Source organism: Tetrao urogallus (assembly GCF_951394365.1).
Source record: "Tetrao urogallus genome assembly, chromosome: 12".
Lineage (NCBI taxonomy): Eukaryota > Metazoa > Chordata > Aves > Galliformes > Phasianidae > Tetrao > Tetrao urogallus.
The window spans coordinates 15,060,626-15,083,736 of record NC_136825.1 but is presented as its reverse complement, the minus strand read 5'-3'; the positions used below and the strand labels follow the sequence as shown (position 1 = coordinate 15,083,736).

Genomic DNA, 23,111 nt, shown 5'->3' with positions numbered 1-23,111 from the left:
TCAGTTAACCCTCTGGATACAACTCATGCTTTCTTTTTGGTTCACTTATCTCAATTTTGAATTACATTTTTGATGTTTAGCTGTGTTACTTCAACCTGCTTCTTACCTATGAGTCCCACCTGCTGCATCACCCACCCAGGCTGAGTAATCTCTAAGCATATGATGATATGGAAATATAATTAAGGGTTATAAATTACAATCTGGAGTGTTACATACCTCTATAGGTGGTCTTAGTTGGCTAAACTAGTCATATTTTTCAGTAATCTGTAGTAGGATTTTCTTCTGCTACTGCTGCTTACACATCCCATTTAGGGCTGCTGTCATTTACAAAAATAAGACAGAATATGAAAACAACACATGCTGTGTAACAGGTCTCTAAGATCTCTGATTCTACAGAACATCTCAAGAGGAAGAAATGACAACTTCCTTTGTTAGCTATTTCAAACATTATCATAGTTTATATTTTAGGAATTCCCCAACAACTATACATATAGAATTGAAAAATCAGACAAAATAAATAGTAAAATATTATAGCCAAAACAAACTGTTAGAACATCAGAAAGAGTTCTCTAGAAGTCAAAATAAGCAATAATTCTATTTTCCAGTTATTCTTAATTTCTGATGAGTTACACCTCCATCCCACTGCTGGATTCCACTTCCCTCTTATCCATGCTGTTGCCCAGTGCTTTGCCACAGTGCTCCCTCAGCAGTGTGGGATGATCTGTGTATGTGTATCTATGTTGCCATAACTTTCAGTGCAAGTCAAAATACAGAGCAATGCAACAGACCAACGCCCTCCTGCTTTCAGTCAGCCCTGACATCCATTGGCTTCTTGCTACCTCACAGCCATGCTCTAGGCAGCCTAGGGCACTGACAGCATCTTGCTCAGTGTCTACATCCATTTAATTTTTGGCTGCTCTCAGAATGCCGGCAAGGGTACCAATTAGTGTCAGCTGTAACAGTTGCTTTATGTGATATACACACCTGCCTACAAGGATTGGGGAACCAATGCATTTTACATAGGCCATCAAACTCAGATATCCAATGGGAATAATCTTTGGCACTATCTACCTGAACCACATTTGAACTATTGACCTGAAAACAAAAGGCTTCGTATTTCATTACCAATCCCTGGAGCCACCAAGTTCTTTATGTGTGGAAAAACTTTAATAACAGGGTTGACAGCATTTAGGACTGAAGTCATGAACTTATGTAAACATCTGCTCACATGTCTCATGCAAAGACAAACACGTGTCATTTGGCTGGGACTAGTCTTTGTCATCCTCTGTTGTTTTTGTTTGTTTGTTTTTTGCATTGATAATCCATACAGGTTATTTCACCAAATTCATTTAGCTTTATCCATCATAAAACCAAATTGAATGATGACAACTTATTAAAAAATAAAGTCCCAATTGAATAAGATATCTTTTTTTTTAATGTAAGGGAGAATTCCATCTTTAGACCCATTTAATTTTAAATGAGTATTTTTAGACAGTTTTGATTTTTACAAAGTTTGCAAACTGTGTTTGGGGCATACTATATACCACGACCACAGTGCAGGAGAAACCTCAGTGGATAAAGCCAAATACACCTTTGAGTATTCTTCATTCTCTTTGCAACACCATGCCTTCAGCTAGAATGGGCAGCCATGGAGCACTGCACAATGCTCAGGATTCTCCCTGCCCCTCTCTTTTCCCTTGCCTCTGGCACACACTGTTCTCTCTTACAGGAATGATGACAGCTGATGCTAACACTAGTTTGTGGTTCAACTGTCTGATGATGTGGCTAACGCTTTGTCTCCACAGATTATAAATTTGTCACCTCTGTGATCTATTCGCTCCCCAGTATCCTGCAGTCTGGAAATGCAATAACCTGCATCTCCAGCATTCAGATCTCCCAGTGGTAGTCAGTAAATCACTGTCAAACTGCTGGAAAAATAACACTAACTATCTTTCTTGTACCATGAGCACAAAAGCTTAAATAAATAAGGAAATGTCACCTGTGCTGACTTAAAAGGCCTGTCCAGGTGAAATAAATCCAAACCTTCCAAAAAGTTAGCCCAACTATTAAAACATAAAAATAACTAAGTGCACTTTGGTAGAGTAGGAAAATTATTTATCACTTTTAAGTTGTGGAAACTTTAATTGCACTATAAACAAAGATTAAATTTATGCCATCTGTCAGTTTTGGAAGCATCACTTGAAAAATCCTTTCAACATATCAAAAAGAAAAGCACGAAATCCAAAGAGCGACACGTCAAAAATAACCTGTAGTTATTCAGCAATGGGATGATGCACCTCTTCAGGGTTTACAGTAATGGAGCATTAAAACTAAAGTGGTAACAACCTCAGTGTAAACAATCCTTCACAACGTGGCGTAATAGAAGAGCCTGGCACACACACAGAGCTGAACTTTGGTGAGTTTCTTACTGCACCATCCTATATCACTACTTGCTTCAAGTCCTTGTATCAAAGAGCATTTTTACACTATTATCTGCTGTGTCTATAATGACATCACAAGGTAAAGTGTAGAATTCTCTGTAAATAAAGTTTTTTTTTAAGGGTAAAGGGTCAAAAAAGTTTTAAAGAAAATAAGAGTGGTTGCTCAAGAGCAGCATTTAATCAAGCAGTATTTCCACTGGCCTGTGAAGCACTCATGCCTACTGATGCCAAGCTGGGTTGCTTCAAAGACTTCTAGTACAAAACAGGTGAAAATGAGCAGAGAGCAGAGAGTGGCACATGAAGCAAAGCAACCTGATAATGGGCAACTAGAAAAAAGTCAGAGGGCAGCCAGGGTAGCTGATGTCTGAGCACGGCTACAGCAACTGACCTGACCACTTCATTGAAGTCTGTGTTTCCTACACTCATTTAAAAGCTCCAAGACTGTTTTTCAGTCTGCCTCAAGGCATCTTCTTGAGTAACACACAGCACTCAGCAGCAAAATCACAACGTGTTCACTTTCAAAATGGGTGCTGAATAGTTTTTCTTCTCTTAAAGAACACACATACAAACAAAACATCAAACAAATCCAAATTTTCTGTTGTGTTCCTCCCTCTCCCCCCTCAATTTCATAAAGGAGAACTCAAAATTTGTCTTAGTTTGCTGCTAATTGTTATGCTTGTAGCTAACTCACTGAGTAACCGTTCCAGCTGGCACACGTGCTGTCTGGAGAGGACAGTTACAACAGAAATCCCACTGGAGTTCACAGAGCTGTGTGTGTGGAGATCACTACTGATGTCAGAAAAACAGACATTGGATTTCCCCAATAGAAAAAAAACACCTGTTGTTCTAAGATCACACACAACAATCACAGGAGATGTAAACAACTTGAAGCAGTTGTAAGTAATCCAGCACTTTCTCCTGCTGGAGCAAAGAGCAAGATTCACCTCATTTACCTTCCTAAGCGTGAAAGAGATCAGTCACAAGAAAAATAATGTTTTCTTCAGAACAACAAAATATATCAAAATCTTCCTGTTTGTGTCTTGCTTTACGTGCACACTATTTCATTAGGATTCTACTCTCACATTCTTTTTTGTTCTCTGAATCCAACAAGACTACTGCAGGCTGGGACTCAGTTCTCACACTACGCACAGGCAAATATGAATAGAGCTGTAACAAATTCACATACAAAATATCCATGTAGTAATCCAACTATCACTGCTGAGAGGTAAGACTATCTCAGCAGTAGGACAAGCCACTTACTCTACCTAGAAAAAATATGCACCTTTACAGCATTATGTAAAAGATTGGTGTGACCTACATATTTCCAGAGGGGTTGGAGAAGATCAAGTATGGTGACCAAGAAGCAGTGAGGAACTACAGTTGAGGTTTGACTGGAAACCAGAAGTTCATACTATTTGTCATGAATAAGAAGTTCTTTTTTGAAGAGCTATGAAAAGATGGAAGAATGTAACAACTCTTACAATACACAGTGATCTGATCTAGCATATGTTGTAGCAAAGACTTCACAAAATAGATTTTGTTCACTGTGCCATTTCAACGAGCCAAGGATTTAAGCTACTGATCCTTACAGGAAATAATCAATTAACACTTCTCTGCTGTCCATCTCATGAACCAGTACAATTTTGTGTTTACTTTGGTCCAAACCATTTATTATGTTTTCACTGTATTAATTTGTTACTGTGATGGCTTAGAGAGAACACTACTACAATTCCAGAATCTAACCAGCACAACTATGAAAATAATACTATCACAAATACTTTTATTTTTCCTTTCAAACGTTTTCCCTCATTAGATCTTAATTTACACTTTCCCTTAGCTGACTGAATTTCCTTTTAGAGACATGATGCGAATTGCACTCAATGAAACAGCATAATGGACAGCAGTCTGCCTCATAATAAAACCATTTCAGACTAGATGGTTTTTTTTTTGTTTTGTTTTGTTTTGTTTTTTTTTTTTTGCATGAAGACTTATTTTAAAAAATGCTTCCACTGAGTTAAAACTTTCATTGTAGTTAAACATTATCCTCTAATTTAATCTATCATTGTTTGATGACAAACTGGCTTCATTGTAAATGTATTTATTAAAAAAAAATACAGCAAAACAACCCTAATAATTAAGCAGAGTATGACACACAAGCATTTAGGGCAATATTATTATAACTCGATACAAATTTCTTTAAGAGGAGAAATGAGAGAACTTTTATGAAACCACACTGCCCAGTTCTGCTGGGCATTTGCTGACATGGCAAAGTGAAACATTCTCTCCAGAAATTCAAGTACTCTTTTTTAAAAAACTATTTTCTGGCCAAACTGTTTCTTAAGGATAACAACTTTTCTGATTCCAGTTAAAAAGTAAAATAGAAAAAAAATGTCAATAGCATCATTAGCAGACTAAAAATATTAAGACCTTTTCTGAAAACGAATCAGGTGCAGATATTGAACTGTACTTTTTCATCCTTTGTCTCACTTTTCAAATGATAATTTCTTCCACAGTCACCATTAAATCTTGATCTATTCCAGCTCTCTGTATGGGTCATTGATTCTAGATGTACCATGGTTATTTTTAAATGTTTCCTTTTCGTGGAGTAAAAGAGGGCTGTCTAGAGCCAGATGGGTAACTTCACACTTCATTTATCAAACCCAATGCAAAAGACTCCACCCTCTCTTTCCCACTATTGCTGTTAAACTTCCATATAATTTGGTAACAATTTTCATTATCATACAGTGAAAAAACAGCCTAGGCAGGTTTGCATGATTCACCCCAAACCCACAGCTGCTCCCTGACCCCCCGTTGGTTACAGTAGAGCTGGGCTCCCCAAACTCGATGTGCTGAGGGGGGACCTCTTCCAGCCGAGGTCGGGAAGGGGTCAGTTCAAAGGGCTGAGCAGCTCTTTACAGCTATAACAACCTGTCCATCAGGCACTATCACACAGCACAAACAAATCCGAGGCTTTGGGAACTCTGGACCATTTCTGTTAACACTTAGAGAACATTCAGTGAGTCCCACCTGAAGTATTTGGGATCACTGCCACTCAGCACTGCTCAAATCCTTGGAAGACCTGCACAGTTATGTAAGGTACCAACGGCATCTTCAAGTAAATAGTGTATGAAAGGGCAGCTGTAAGGCTTGGTGTACTAATGGGCAGATGGGGCTACGTGCTGAAATAGGAGCTCAGAGTATTTGCAATTGGCTAATGCAGAAACACTGGTATGACTTAAAAACAAATGATGCAAGGACGTGCTTGATCTCAGTAGACAGTGACACACCAAAACAGTTAAGACGACATTTTTCCTCTGAAAAAATATAAATATCAAGATTCAATCCGTTTGAACTAACAATTTCCAGAATTCTTTCTTTTTTAAATCTTGAGGCGTCCGTGACAAATAAAACACATGACAGACCAGAATGCTTACCTACCTACTAAGTCCAAGTGTGAGTAAAGATTTCGCCAGCTGCCTCCCTTCATTGACCTAAATTTCTTGGAGTTGTACTATTCATAATGTGCTCTCTAATGCACACTGTAAAGTAATTAGAGTCATCTGTATTTAACTTCCAGAGGAAAAAAAAAAATTCTATTATCTAATCTAGCTGATCCCCTGATAGCCTGTTGAAAGTAAAATACTGTAACCTATTGCCTGCCCTTTGACAAGTGCTAATTATTTCCTGTCCAAGCACATTTTTCTCATGTAATTCCAAAGTACACAATAGGCTGATCTCTAAAACATGGGCAGCCCTGCCAGCACCACGGCGGACGTTTTATAACTTTCACCACTGCTGCTTGATGGCTACCACAGCCAGTGCCTCATTCCAGACATCTCGCAGGAGCTTTGATGAAGCCAAGGGAGGTGTATTGTAACAGCCTGTTCATGCAGATCATATGGATGAGACTCAGATAGGTCACTGGGATGGGAAACATCAAATGGAAAGAAAAAGGATTATGGATATTTAATACTCAAAGGACACTTTCAGAACTTTCAAGGCACCGTGCTCTTGAAATTTTCTTTCAGGTGTTTAGTCTCAAGGAGGCCTGCACTTTGTCTGCTTCTAAGCCTTTTCCTGCCCCCACACAAGAGCTTTGGCATTTCTGTGTCAGACAAGGCTGCGGATACAACTGCACCACTGGCTCCAGCCGCTGATTAAATTGGGAACTGTAAAAGCAGAGGCCAGAAACACTGTAACCACATTGCTTTTAAATGACTCTAGATTGCTATGCCTCCTGATGACTTAGTATATTAGGAAATTATTGTTAAACTAAACAAACCTAAAAAGATATTCCACTCATTACAACTACTCAGGCTTTTGCTCTCTCTAGAAAGCTTTTACTTTGGTTCACAAGAAGGATGCATGAATCCAATGAAAAAGTCTTCAGCGATTTTCTCAATTTCCAATGGACTCAAAACTACTTGCATTATTTGGTATGGTAGCAGCAGGCAAAAAAAAATAAAAAACCAGAAAACAACAACAAGCCAAATCAAACGAACCCACAAACAATAAAACTCACTTGAATTCCTTTAAAAGGAAACAAATCCTACATTGTAATATGAACAATATTATAGAGACTCACCTTAGTGACTCTTTTTGACTCTGAGTTCTTAACTCAGTCTTAACTCAGAGTATACAAAATCATATACCCATAAGAAAACAAATTTATAATTTACAGCATCTAATTTCTGCTACTATGTAGTAATCTTTAATGTTTTTAACTAAACCTCTCTTAATCTTTAAGTCCCTTCCTATTCAAAGCTTTCTGTGATTCTAGAAAGTCCATACAACACTGGGAATAGAAAATCCAGCCAAGTGCCAGAACCAATACCTAAACAGACAGTTTAAAGTCAATCTCAAGTATCAGGAGCTTTTCTAAATTAGATATTAGAAGAAAATACACAACTCTCAATTGCTAAGGTCTAGCATAGGTAAAAAATCCTACCAAATAGAGTTGATTTTGATTAAACAAGTCTGAAAGAGAAGTTTAACTAAAAGCTGTATTTCACTGCAAGCACAGGACATCTCCTGGTTTTATAGGAGGCTGTGCATTTAGAAGAAAGTATTTACTAGTCTATCATTTTTATGTAATTATTTATCTTAAGTAAGAAAAATTATGAAATTATTACATGAGTAAAAATCCACAGCTTTTAGAAATATGAAAAAGGTGATTTCAACTTGGTAGCTAAAAAGATGACAGATACTGGAAAGATACAAGGTGGCATATAACAAATTCTTCTTTGAATTGACTTATTTACAAGAAGACTAAAGGAACAAATGCATGTTTCCAAATGCATTCAACTGACTACACAAAAATATCATAAGCTTTCAAATACATACACAAACAGCCTTCAAAAATTGTTAGTGTAAACACCTGCTTTATTGCCATGGCAGTATGTTCAATTTAAGAATTTGAGTATAACAAAACAATTGCACAATGAGAACTCTAGGAATACAGATAGTCCAGTTTACTGAACGCCATCTGGTTAACTCAAGAAGGACACCACAAGAAACGTGGAAACCATGAAGAAAACAGACAAGATGGACACGTCTTTGCCTGCCATGCCCATTGGGAAAATTGCTCATATTGTTACTAGCATAAGGAAAACCTTAGAGTAATCCTCAAGTATTTATGCCACCTACTTTGCACTACATAAGCACAGTAAAGGAGCATTTCACCTCACAAAGGAACTCTGAATTCAGAAGCAGACACATTAATTATTCTACTAAGGGAAAAACTGTAGTTAAAAATTTAAACTTCTGGCTTGTTTTAAATGCCAGTTTGTTGGGGTACTTATTTCCTCCCCCAAAGCAGTTCTATAGGCTTGTTTCTAACTTCACTATCTCACTGTTTTTCTCAGTTTTCTCACCTTGCTGTCCATTCATTACGCAGCCTTTGTCGCTCAGTAAGAAGTAGCAGTAAGCAGCTGATGGTTTCATTCCTTTGTTCATCAGTTTGTTCCTTTTTTCTAACTTCTTGGAGGACCAGGCTCGTCTTAAAAGGAAAAAAACACATTAAAATTATAACCTGGAAATAGGAAACAATGTGTAAAATTAATAAAAAGCCCATAAGCAAATAAGGACAGTAAATCAATACTTTTTTTTATTACAGCTCTACTGCTGACAAATCAATACAGTAAATGATGGTTAGAAATGGCCACCATATATTTGGTATTTAATCAATGTACGTGGCACATAAGGTAAACCTTAACATCTCATTGCCTTAAGTAACACAGTAAGACATTGTGCATTCTAGCTCATTTTCCTAAGATACAATTCCATTCTCTTTTAAACATTTTCTTATATCACATCATATCAGAAGTGTTTGCCTTACTACAGCAAGGAGTTTGCCTTACTACATGGGGAGAGCCCCTCCTACCCTTTTAACCTTGAAGGCAATTCCTGTTTGTATTGTGTCTCCTGAAGTAAATTTCTTACTGTGTACCCATGCTCAATTTTCATCTTATTATGAAATATTTCAAGTAAACAGGTAGGAAAACTTTTTTTTCCCCTTCATTTATGGAATACATTACAAATTGCTGGGAAAAAAATATATATATACATGCAGTGGACCTAGCTGTAGAGTAGAATTACATTCAGCCTTTGAAGAACACAAGATACTGGCCTTTCCAAACGTTGCATTAACAGCTGGGCCTACAAAAGTGCACATCTGTCCTTCATCATCCAGTCAGAAAACTTGAACTCCCTCATGACAAAACAGCATCTGTTGACACCCATCTCTACCAACATGTGTGCTGTTGTGCTGTGGACCTCCACTGGCTGGATGTCCAACCACAACAGAAAAAGAGTCCAAGCTGCAATCTGTTCACTCATTTGGAATAATATATTTGCCTTTCTCACCTTAATCAGCCGCTGATTTTCATTTATGTTTGATGCTGTAATTTTCATTAGTATGTTTTACAAACAGACCGAAGTATCTAAACGCTTTTGGAAGGATGGGACGAAACGGGCAGAATGTTTATGCAAACCTAGTTTTTTTTCCACAGAAAAGGAAGCTAAAAATATGTTTCAAACCTGAGCAGTTTCAAAACACAACTCCAGTATCACTGATATCATCTGCTACCTCCAGCATGGCCTCTCTCAAGCGAACAACATGATCAACAGGCATGGCACACAGTTTCTTTTAGAGCCTGCCTGGCCCAAATGTACAGACAGATTCCTCCAGGAATCCTGTATGATAAATCATCATTATCTCCAGGTTGTGAAAACAGGATTTTTTTTTTTTTTTTTTCCCCAGAATTTGGAATATGCATATTATGCTATGTAAAGTAGCAGTGACATTGAAACCACAGTAAGAATTGCAAACGACAAGCACACCAGGATTCACATAGATAGAAAAACATTTTCCTAACATCAGATGACAAAGACTACAAAGCATCCATCTTGTCCTTCTCCTCCCATTTCTCTTAGTTGGCTTTCCAAAAGGCAAAGAAAACCACACACACAAAAAAATCATCCAAACAAAAACAAACACCATCACACACACGCACAAAAAAGGAAAAAAAAAGTACCCGATGTCCATAACTTTGTACAGATCACATTCTTGACCCTGCTATGACATTGCAAAGCAAACAAGAAGACAGAGTATTTTCAGATAAGATTCTCTGACCTGGGTTTCCCTTGCACTGACCTACAACATCTCTTCCAAAAGTTCTAGTACCTGCCAACTTCACCAACCCTGATCCTCAGCTCATCTGCAGCACCTGCACAGGTCTTCAAAACATACTCGCATGAGATGAAGATGTGTACATTCTTCAAGAGATGAACGTGAACTCTCCTTATCATTCAAAATAAATTTGCCTATTAAGGTCTTATCTTCTGTATTCTAAGATTTTTGACACAGCAGTATAGTTAGGCTTATCTCTGCATAGTAGCACCATCAGACTCACCGTACTAGCAGAGCACAGCACACTAGGATTTCCCTTTCAGAATTTTTGGGTGGCTGTATTAGTCACAGCAGAATAAGGAAATCCCCAAGAGATGGGAAAGCTGGCGATAGCGTAAGTCTATTTCTCTCCAAGACTGCAGAAAAGCCACAAAGATTAACGATGTTCTGCCTGACAAATCTGAAAGTACAGTTATTTGCAGACTGCAAACATCAAGATCCCCTAAATAAGTGTGTAAAGCACAGACCATAGGGAACTGGTAGTTCCTAAGGAAAAGAGGATGCCATTGGAATGCAATGCAAAAATGGGTGACCGCTTCCCCAAAGGTCCAGTCACACAATGCTTTTGTAATAATGCTGGCAGCCTGGCAAAACTGCCACTTTGGTACTGAAGTCCCCCACATCTACAGCTACATCTGGGAACAAAACACTTCAGTTTTTAATGGAGAGAACAATTATATTGTGCCAGACTTCTACTAACACCTTTCAGTCCTGTGGTGATGTACACAGACGAAGTCAAACACAGTTTGACACAGACATCATAAACGCTTCTTTACAGAGCCCTGCAAGCACGTTGTGGCTACCTCGAGGGTGAAATAGTACTATTAAGCAACATACAACAACGATTCATAGCAATTTAACTGATTTACTTGTTTCCTACAAGTGCTAAGGGCAGCAAGGTTGCCTGGAATGCGAGGGCAGGGTTTGATATGTAGCTTTTACAGAGACATTTCTTAATAACTTGCCATTCCTACTGTCTCAATAAAAATCCCAAATTGTGTAAGATAAAGCAGCATTCTGGGTAAAACTATATTACAAAACACCCTCCTTTGAAAGATTTTTTTTTCCATATAACTTGTTTCGGGATTTATTTTTAATGGGGGGGGGGGGGGGTTCAATATATACCTTGACTGATAAAGGTCAAGGGTTCAAGAAACTCGGTCAAAGATCTTATCAGCTGGGAAAGCCATTTCCTCACATCAACACTGATAAAAATCCAACAGAAACCCAGCCAATACCACCCTGCTCTAAAGGCAGGAGTGACCTTGTTTTGAACATCCCTATAGTTGCACATCTCATCAAAGAAAACCTGACCCCGTGTCTCGATTCTTTTAATGCTCTTTAATGACAGATAATTGTCTGCAGAGGCCCCCTGTGCACGATGCTGAGTGAAGCCTTCACACTGCTGCTCTGGACTCCGCACCGGCTCAGTGCTGTTCAGCACACTTGGGACCTCAGGACAGCAGAATAAACAAACAGCACAACCAGCCCTACAGCCTGTCTTATCTCATCTTTGGGCTCACAGAGATTCTTGAGGGTGGTAATGTTTATGGATTGTTGAAACTTTCTTTCTTCTGCTTCCTGAGCTAGCAAAAACATATCCTGAACATCCTAAGAAATGTGATTAAACAAATTGCTTATCACTAGAGGGAAACAACTTCTCGTCCCATTGGTCAGCACGTCTCCTCAATGAGCACTACCGTGAACATTTTCAAACACATCTTGCCCTTTTTCCTTATTGATCTATTAAAGCAGTAAGGGAATTTCCTTTATAACTCCTAAATGGCACAGCCTTAACAATAAAAACCCACTTCTCAAGAAAACCAAACCCATATAAGCACATTACATATATATATGTACATAAATAGATATACATACATCTATATCAGCTGGCAATAGTCTCATATGTTACAGATTGCTTAGCAAATTACGTCCTTTATCTTCTTCCTGGCACAGTGGCAATAAATCTAGTGCTCTACTGACACCCCTGGCAGCAACCATCAGGGCATATTTTTTATTGAGTTAGAAAGGCAATAGACAAGACTTTAATAGACCACTATCATATTCATCTCATTCCCACTGACAAAACACATCAGTGACATGGGACTGAACAGAAACTCTTATGATCATGTCTTACTACCCATCTTAGGATGCCTTTTATTAATGTTATAGCTACTGTAACAGGATTACAAGTATACTTGCCTTCATGCATAGCAGAAGAAACTTTGTCTGAACATAAATAAGCCACTACCAATGAAAAAAATGAACAAAAGAGGAACTTCTAAACACTCCAACAACCACACTGGTACCTTTTTAGTCTTTTAAAGTTTCATTTTCCTCCCTTCAACACAGACCTCTCAAGGTTAGAAACATGTAGCTTGAGACATGAAGCCTAATATCCTGTCAAACAAACTAGCCCTCAGTCTAAACTAAAGTTAAAGTGGCACTTGGGACAGTTCATCTTCTGGACCCACTTTATTAGGTCAACAAACGAATTTTTTTCACTTAGAGTTAAGATGGAAATTACTCATCATGAGTTTAAATAGGATAGGGCTTCTGAATCTTTATTAATCAATTCTACTTCAACATCACAGTCATCTCTCAGTAGCCAATAATAAATACAGGAAGGAAAAGCATTAAGTTTGAGATGTGTAAACAGGACTGAAATTTTTTTGTTGTTTTTTAAGTCTTTTTGTTTCTCATTATTTTTGTGACTTTATGTTATTGTTAGTGCAAAAAAAATTTCCCGATGGAAGTCTGCAAAACCAGAACAGCATGCCTTTTAGAGAAAAATAGAACCTGAAATCTATTAAGCCATGTTAATTTAACATGTCATAACTTCCATGCCATAAAAAAAGCCAGTAATTGCTTACAAACCGCTGCTCACTTCTTCTTTACTGTTAATTTATTATTATTTTTTTTTTCCTTATATTTTATGAGTAAATGCACTCATTTTCACTGATATGTGGAAGTACCCAGTATGGTTTAAGTTATCACCCAGGAATTTGGACACTTTGAACCCAATTTTTTGCCCTTTGTTTATTAATCCACTATGCCAGATATCACAGTTTCACTCAGCAACCTCATGTTTTGGATGATATTGAAAAATGGCTCATGTTTGTCAAAGAAAAAAAAGAAAAAAGGTAAAAAGGAAAAAAGTGTTGTTTATAGAAGCCAGCTGCTCTGACTTCGGCGCCAGCAGCTCCTCATGCTGCTATTTTACGCTTGCAACCCCCACTGCCCCCACTGGCACAGGTACAACTAAATGTTGACTTCAATGCTTCAGAGAGCACTCAACTGATTCTGTACATGATTAATTGCCAAAGACATGGCTGACCATATGGAACAGAGAAAGCATCAAGTAATTCATACTTCTGTATATGATCATTTGGCCCCTGTTGTTTTAATGTACAGGAAAGAGCTAGTATAGCACAGACCTGGTGTCTTGCCCTTGACAGCCCATTAAGAAATCTCAAAGCACCTAGTTGAAGTTATGCTGTTGGCTTTTCAATAGCAGCCTAATAAAACAGAAGCAAAGCTTTCCAACTAGTCTTAAATCTTTCACATACAGTACATTAACCACTGCTGCTAAAACAACTGGTTTCTTATGATAGGAAATGGGATTTGATTTCTAGCCTCTGCATACTTACTGAAAGCCTTTTTCTGACCTTTGGAGGGTTTACAAAATCATTGTTCGTTTTTTCCTGCCATTTTCCCAGTTTCTTGCCATCGTGATCCTAATAGATTTGTTTAAGATTCAGTACACTCTACTCTTACTAGCTGTTATACGCAAACTGTACAATGAAGGTAGGCTCATGGGAGCTGAAAGGGAAGAAATTATTATTAACTGTTTTCTTCCTGAGAGTCAAAGAAGTCAGTGCAACATCTAAAACATAATTTACCTTTAAAGAGCCAATAAAACAAAACAAAAAAATTCCTGAAAGAAGGCAATACACCAGCGTGTGCTTTCTTTTATCAGACTGGAGACAAATCATCAAATTTCATTTGAGAAGGTAGGCCAATTTATTTTAAAGCTGTAGTATTCTCAGGGATGCCTGACAGAGCTCAGCGAAAAGAAAAAGCTGCAGACTTGGAATACGTGTCACTATCATTAGCTACTTTATATTAGTTTTATCTACCGTTAACATCTTTTCAGTCATATTCAGTCAAGAAAAACGTTTAAATAATGTTTCCCCGTCAAGGCTTTTAAGATGACAGTGCTAAAAAGTTAATCCCTATCCTCACTGATCTTTTGGCAGTTTTGACATATGCTGGCAAGGATGCATTTGCTGGCACCTTCCATTAGAAAATATTTACATAGAGTTTTCTTGGCAGTGGATTTTCTAGTTGTCTAAGTTATCCTCATGCTCTGAAGGACCTTATGTGGGAAACCCTAATAACTGGACGCTCATTAGTGGTAATTTCCCAGGCCACTGAATTCAGCTAACACTAACAGTATTCCAACACAATACATGAATAATCCACAAGTTGGTATAACACAACTTTTTTTTTCTTCTACATGAAACATTGACATATTCTAAGACAAGAAATTCATACAAGAATAAGTTACTAAAGAGTCAGAAAGGATGCTAAAGTAGATAGAAAGATTAAAATATTAAATATACAATATTAAAATAGTTTATTTGATATTTGTTACTTAATATTTGGGTCAAATACTTTGACTGTGTTTGAATAAAATATAAAAGAATAGGGAATTTATGGAAGTTTTTTTTTTTTTTTTTTTAATATATCTTTTGTAGGATAAAAGGAAAAAAAGTCTCAAGTTTCTGGTTGGAAACCATTGCCAAATTGCAGATTCTTCTCTACCCTTATACTCAGTAGCACACAATTGGCAAAAGCACTTAAGCACATCTGAACTAAGCAAGTACATAACCCAATTATAGAGTAGAATGCTTGAGGTTCGACATATGCTTAAGCTCTAAATACAACAAACCTACACGCATTAAAATGTAGGAAGCTCTGTCTCTCTTTGAGGTATTCACTGCTGACAACAAAGGATGAATACCTGACTTGATAGATGAGTAGTTTGACCTAGAAAAACCTACAGAGAGTAGATCACTTAGACATTTCCATAAAAACTTTAGGTCTTGTCTGCACTAGAAAGTTGTACCATTTAACTATACCTGTGGAGCTAAAGCAGTACATTTTGGACTTATATGAGTTTAAAGGTCATAAATTAAACTAGGCAGAGCTTATTCCTACACAAGAAAGGAAATAACCATTACTTTTATGCCTATATATTTCTATCTATATTGTAGTCTTGAATTACATACTTGGAAAAGTACAAAAAAAGCATTGAAACAATATTATGACAAAGCAGTTTTAGGTAATTCTGGCATAACAAAATTGAATGAATTTCCAGCAGAGAGAGAACTTTATGGGATGATTCAATGCAGTTACAAAGATAATCTGAAAGTCTGGAGGAAAAAAAAAAAAGTATAAAGAACAGCACTTTAAAAATCTTTTTGCTGCACTAACCAGTTTGGCAGCGCGCTAAAAGTGAAGAGTAACTCATCAAGAAAGAGCAACTGACCCACTCACAGCGTTTGAAATAAGAGTGGCTTTGCACCTTCAGATGTATGGGTGAGTGAAAGGTTACCCTTTAGCCACATTCTCCCAGAGCACAGCCCCTCCACCTCTGTCTGAATCAATAGCACAAAGACAGAAGCAGGCCTACCATGCATAGTGGATTATATGAAGTGTAAAACATTGTGGGGGAAAAAGCTTTTGAAAGAAGTCAGGAAAAAGAAATCAGGCTTGCAAGAAGATCCAGCTGACAGGCCAGTCCCTAACAAGTGAATATGTTTGAAAACATTGTGAATGCAAGAAAAGAACATGCCTTTTGTTTCCAAACCTACAGTGTGTCTTTACCCCAACTGTTGCCTGCATGGCTGAACATATGTTTTCTGAACAAGAACTGAAGCAGAAAGTGTTCTTTGTAATAATTCACTCCTTTGTATACACCTCCCTTCTCCCATTTTGGTCACACGCAAACAGTAGTTACACTGAACACTTAAGTTCTGAAGAACTGCACAGCAGTATATGCTTCAGTGATTATTCACTATCGCTGAAATCAGTTGAGCTAAGAAGCAATACAAGACTGAGTCCACTGATGAGCTCTTGGGACAGCTTACATTCTGCAGAACCGAATCACACACATACAGGGTTCAACCTGTATGAGCTTGCTCAGCAAGTGAACAGCTTTCACCACCGATTATGTGCAGTTCCAAGCAAGGACGAACTGTAATATAAATGACCTTGCTGGAAAAAAAAAAAAAAAAATATATCAAAAGAACTCAAAAGTAAGTGCAATTTTCTTCGCATGTCAAAATTAACATTACCAGATGCTTAGGGACAAAAAAGAACAGAAAAATTACAGGCTTCAAAGCCTCAAGTGGGTAATGCCATCTCACTAAAACCCAAATGAAGTCTACTTGAAATGAATACTAGTTTGAATTGAACCCTCATATAATTTCACCAATTCCAACAAAATAATTCTAAAGGTAAGCAAGACTTTGTTTGGACTCATACTGGAGCCTTAGTATGCTAAGCTACACAGAATTTGTGATCACATTTTTGCTTGCAACTCTCGGTGCTAGTGCTAAAAGCGCAACCAGCCATATCACTGATTTCCTTGAAGTACATATTTCATACGGAGAAAGTCTTGAGCACTAATGTTCACTAACATGACTGAAGTCTGCACCTGTTGCCATTTGCCATCAAACCACCTGCCGCCTTACCACAATAATTTTTAGCGCAATTGCTTGTAAAAAACTGTGCAAATGTTTGGGACATTCTTGGTGACATTAGTTCTATTGAAATAATTTCAAGTACAGAGATTTAAGTTACTGAATGAGTTAAATACTGCAAAATGAAGAAGCTGCTAGCTACAAGCAAATTAACTTACGTCCAGAAGTGCCTGTGGGCACGGTTTATCTAGGACACATGGCATAGTTAGTAGCAATTCAGTACACATACAAGATAACCACATATCTTCTAGTGACATATGTATTCAGTGCCTTTATCGTCCTCACAGTATGAAAGGTACCGTGTCTATGAATCACCCTCTGGTAATGGGACTCTCACCAAGTTGTTTACAATAGGGAGTTTTCTCACATTTGGTACAAGTAATAATTTCATTACCCCAGTAGCACCGCAGCACACTTTCATGTAGATTTAACATTCATATTCATGTAAGGGCAGCAGTACATACTTGCTGTCAAGGCAAAAGGGACAGAAAAAGAAATCTGCAAAATGAATTCAGTAGTCCAGGTACACGTAAGATGCTAACTAAGGTAACATTTCATAATAAGGTAATGCTTCTTTATCGTGTCTGACCAAATTGATGGATTTGTTTGCTCAGAAGAAGCCTACACTTTTTACAACAAGAACCTCCTACTAAAACAAACAAATTAAATGCAAAGTACACTCAGCCTTGCTCTGAGTGTGCAAGCCTGTAGGCTCCCGGTGCAGGCATGCACAGAAGACACAGTACACCTGCAGGCTCAGTTCTGCTGTGCTCATCCTACAGCCTCGCTGGTTTCCTCCAAGAAGGGACTGTGCACAGACTGACTTCCAGCATGCCATGGGATGGGAGCCCTTCTCACTACGTACCCCTCTCCTGAACACGATACAACTGTAAAACACACACTCTAGAAAACTGGTTAATGCAAACCACGGCCAGTTATTGATTATGCTGTTTTGACAGAGTTAAGTTTGGATTTTGTTCGTGTTTCCCTTCCATCAGAGATGCAGATTGGAGCGAATGACAAGTATCAGCGCGCCAATAGTCTCTGCTATTAAAACACCACTTTTCTTCCATTGATATTCCCTGGTCTCCTTCTCACATGGGTTTGCGTTTTCACTTCATTGTGAATTTGGGGAAGGATTTTTGCTCTCTTCTGCACTCCGAGGAAGGGAGAAATAAAGCCCTCCGTAATTAATTTATCTCCTCAGGAGAAAGGAAATAAAAGGTTCATTTTTCATCCTTAAAAGGCAGATTATCAAGTAATTAACCCAACAATTATAAGGATGCTCACAAGGATAGAAGAGGGAGTAGCTCAAGGGAAAAATAAATCAATTTAGAAAATTTTAACATTTACTTTGTCCCCTTCTAGTGCATTAAAAACATAACAACTACTAAAACAAAAAACTTTTCTTAAATATTTTCAGTTAATTAAGCTCTAAATGTTGTGATTTTGCTATATTCATTTTCCATGAACATTCACTTTTTATAGATAAAGGCTTGAGAGAGATTTAACAGCTTAGAAGGCCAAGCATCCGAACATTTCACTACTTATCGAAAATCATTACTCAAACAATTTTGATTAGTGAAAAATCATTCAATCGGGGAAGATAAACTTCACCATGAGATTCGTATGCCTAACAAAGAAAACAAACAGTACGATCAGTAGATTGCTGTGCACATATACTCACCAACTACTCTCTGAATCAAAAGTCACTTGCTGAAGAGTCTGATATTTATCAGCACATCATGCAGGTGACCTAGGTGCTGAATCACACCATTGTGGAATCACAGAATGGCCTGGTTTGAAAAGGACCAAGAAAAGGATCACAGCAATCATCTAGTTTCAACCCTGCTACATACAGGGTTGCCAACCATTAGACCAGGCTGCCAGAACCACATCCAGCTTGAGCTTGATGTCTGCTCTCTCACAGCACAAGTTCTGCCTCAAAGAGGCACCTTGACCAGTTCTACTACAGCTCCACGTCTCTAGCCCAATTACTGCCTACATACTTCACATTTTGCTTTAGCACCACAGGACAAATCACATTTCACAGTATTTGGAGCTCACAAAGAAGAGAGATAGCCTACATGAGCAATAACCCAAACTGCTCATATAGTACATAGAGATATTTCTCTTTTTAAAGGGGAAAACATTTAATTTGATGAAAAATGTGTCTGTCTTCAATATTTGGTCTGTGGAATTTGTGGATTAGCATAAATCCACATCTCTCTAAAGTACATATGAATGGCATTAAATTAATGGCTGAAAATAATTAATGAAAGTAAGCAACCTAGAACAAAAAGATCCAACAAATCAGCTTCATTTTTGAAACAGTAAAGCATATTTAAAAGCACAACTTCAGCTTTTCTGACCTACTATGCGAACTGTACATGTCAATCACATATTCTAATAGTAATTCAAATTGAATTTTCCAAACATCTTGGGATTCAGGGCCAATTCCAGACCATCAAAACCAAAATAATCCAGAAGATTTCAACTGCATCTTTCCACCATACCTGTAACTAGAGATAGAAAGGCACAAACTTACTGAAATCTCTTGAAGTCATTTTAAAAGATATGCTTTATTTACTTTCCAACTGGTGAAAAAACACCGAGCATTATTTTGACTTTTTTTTTTTTTTTTTTTTTTTTAAATAAAGTCAACCTTATCCCTCTACAGCAATGCATTAACAGTGACTGATAAACTGTCACATAAAGGAAAAAAACAAACTAGTTCAACATTTGTTTACTACTTCTAGGATATTAGAAAGGAGGAAAACCTTTGGTTTTTATTATTTGAGGTGAATTCAAAGAAAGTATCACAGGTCAAAAGAACAAAATGACACAAAATCCATTACCAAACTGGCTGCCGGTTGGGTGCACAGGAGTAATGCTAAACAACTGTGGTATGGAGACAAAATATGCTCTCTTTAAGACACTTTTACAATAAGCTATTTCAGCCCTGTGAACAGCCTTGCCTTGCATCCACCCCTCATACATTAATGAAAACAAAGGGTCACATTTACATTGTGACCATGCAGTAGGGTTAAGCATGTGACCTTAAAGTATGGTGCGCTTGTACTTGGTAGAAAGGTTCTTGACAATATAAACAAGAATTACTGCTGTTAGAGAAAGGGAAGACAATTAAAAACAATCTAGGATGCATGTTGTACAGCTGTTCAAGTTCCAGCTACATCTGACCTCTATAGATGCTACGTGTTTTACTTCAGAAACCTAAGTCATTTTAGTTTTATTGAAATAATCCTTCACCAAAACCTAAATTTGTATGAAAAACATGAGGTTTTGCATGAGCAACACAATGAAATCTGTGTATTGCTAACAAAACATGCCATTACTGCAGTTAAAAAGATGTGGTCTGCATATCTCATTCCAATACTTACGTTCACTAACAGCTAAGCAAAATGGAAATCTTTAAGAGGAAAGCTGAAAAAACTGGAAAAAAAAACTATTCTTGAAACGAAAGAGACTTCAATAGGTCAGCTCCTGTAATCAAATATATTTGACAGACCTTTGTGCCCAGGCAAAACCTGCATGATTTCAGCAAAATTCTGTGGGTGCACAGTCCCAGTGTAGATGCAATTGCAGGACCAAGAAGCCACAACATTTTTTTCATGCTTAATTTTGGATGTCATTGATTCCAGATGCAATAAAGAAGGACTGCAATTATGGTTAGCATTTTCATAATATACACTGACAAATTTTCTAGTAACTAAGAAAGTACTCAAACAGAAAACGATTCATCAAGCTCTTTTTCCATCCATCACTACAATGAATTGTCTTAATACTGTCCTTAAAAAACAGGGTTAGAGAAGAAAAACTTCTGAGAAAATAACAAAGATCTTGGCTAAGTTTCTCAAAACCACAATTTCCCTGCCTGTTTGATCTTCGTACAGTCAGCATAAGCTAGTGAAACTCCTCCACAAATGAAAGGCATTCATGGGAAGCCATCAGAAAGCTTTGGTCTTCCTCTGGGACCCAGGACAATAAAAGAAAAGTTTGTGCCTGCCACGTGGGCCTACGACTCAGCTTAAATGAACAAACCATTGCAATATCCTTCGGCTTTGTGAAAGCGATACTTCCTACTTTTTTGGAAGAAAGGAAGTCATATATAAACAGAACAAAGGGAAGAGGCAACACAAGTTGAGCCTCTCATAATAAATATTATGGCGAAAGTTTTGCTCATCAAACCAAGATTAAAAACATATTTTAATCTCTCAAGTTTTATGCCTTTGATGTATGTCAGAGAGAGGAAAACTTATATATTTTCTCAGATTTACAATGTTTCTAGTGGGAATAGTTTCATCTTTCATTTTTTTCCCCCTGTATCTAAAATTGAGATTGTATTGGGTGGATTCTATCCCCTAATGCCTTGCATGTCATTTTGAGCACTTCTTTACAGAACAGAACTTAGAATGTCCTTTGGATGGTTTTCCCCCATGATGTGTTCCACTGAGGAAAGTGCTGCAAAATCATTATACTAGCATAGCAGCGATTTTCTCAGCTATGAAATACTTCTTAAAATGCCATGTTTCCTAGACTATGGGAAAGTTCAAGTATTTGCACTAAACCCTGCAATGCAGAAGTGCAAAAAAAAATGCAATTCTTTGTGATGCTAAAAACAGGAAAGTGGATAGAGGGGGTCGTTTAGTATTTGTGATAACACCAGTATGACCACTATGCAGACTGATAAGCTGTGATTGACAAATAAGTATTAATTTTCACAATCAGAATTACAACAAACGAAATTTGTGCTTCAAGGGCTCCCTTTATAACATTTTGTTAAATTCTGTGCAATTTTCTTGGCCTCCTATACACCCTTTCAATGCAGCTTCTCTTGTTCTCTCTTGATATAGCAATCATTGCTATAAGATAGCCTCAGCTAAGGGCAAAACCAAATACAGAAATGTCCTCCCCAGCTTTTGGGTAAGTAACAGCAGAAGAGTGCAGCTAAGCATATTTTCTCCAGTTTTGCATGCTATACAACTTGCTTTGGGGGTAAAAACAAACCATTAACTTCAGAATGTCATCAGAAAAGGAAATTTTCAAGAATACTTCAGCAAACAGAACACAAAACAGCAAAGCAGAGAGGAGCTAGAATTCGGGCTATTAAAACAAAGACAATTTTATTGACTATTGGTAGATTTATAGTTTAAAGATTTTTAAGGATTTTTTTTTTTTTCCAGAGAAATACAAAATTAACACAAAATGTATTATAAGTTACGAAAACTCTGGCCAGTGGATGTGTGTGTTATTTAGGAAATGGGAAGGGTGAAGCAGCTGAGAACGTGACATTTCTGCAGCTACTGAAATTCATGTAGAGTTGATATGGGTTACATTCTCAGGTGCATCCTTCCAAAGACACCCAAAGCACAGAACTGTCTTTCCAGAAACCTGATCCTTTAAACATCACGTGTTAAAGTACCATCAGTCAGTCCATCTAGTTCCAAAGATACACACAGCAGCTACAGAAGGAGGTCCAGAGACAGAGTAAGAAAAAAAGAGCAGGCCAAGAAGTTTCAAGGATAGCAATACCACAATCATGGCAGATGGCCTTTTTAAGGAAAACAAAGGAAAAACTGAAAGGCTGTAAGAGAAGGAAGAGTTATGGCCCTTGAAAATGAATATGGATTTCAATCTAGTTACAAAAAACCCACAAACACCCTGATTATACAACTACTACAAAAACTAACTATAATCAGAAATGCCAAAGTTGGAATGGCACTAAAGAAACTCCAGAGAGCCTGACAGGTGCCTTGTCAGTAAACACTGTGCACAGGAAGGTGCAAACAGTAAACAAATGGAAGTGTGAGGAATAATAGGATTCTTGTCTCCTACTCCACATTCCCCTTAACGCTGCCATATGGCACCCATATCTGCAAGGAGAAGCAGTACTTTGTACACTGGTGTTTCAGTTTTCAGGACACTTTACAAGTCTCATTGCTCATTTCACTGCTTTCCACTAGCTACTTCTTAATGACACCCAGCCATTGCTTCCTTTACTTTCCCATAAAATCTACATAGTCAGGAAATAATGAATGTCTGTTTGTGTCTTTCATGTAACTGCAGCACAGTTTCAACCATTTACTTTGCAATAAACATTTTTTTTTTAAGAGAGCTTTTCCACAAAAAAAAAAAAAAAAAAAAAAGTCTATAGATCCTAAAGGTCACAATACACTGATTTTTAAAATA

At 37.5% G+C, this 23,111-nt stretch overlaps 1 protein-coding gene across 1 annotated transcript in view; it reads right to left on the bottom strand.

Moving 5' to 3' along the window:
• Positions 1-295: 295 nt before the first annotated feature.
• Positions 296-23,111, bottom strand: part of FTO (FTO alpha-ketoglutarate dependent dioxygenase) — a gene marked incomplete at both ends in the record, with an annotated part of 104,595 nt that continues 81,779 nt past the window's right edge. Inside the window, 2 exon segments of the mRNA XM_079541211.1 lie at positions 296-317; positions 8,315-8,439. Of these exon segments, the coding sequence (XP_079397337.1) occupies positions 296-317; positions 8,315-8,439 (147 nt within the window).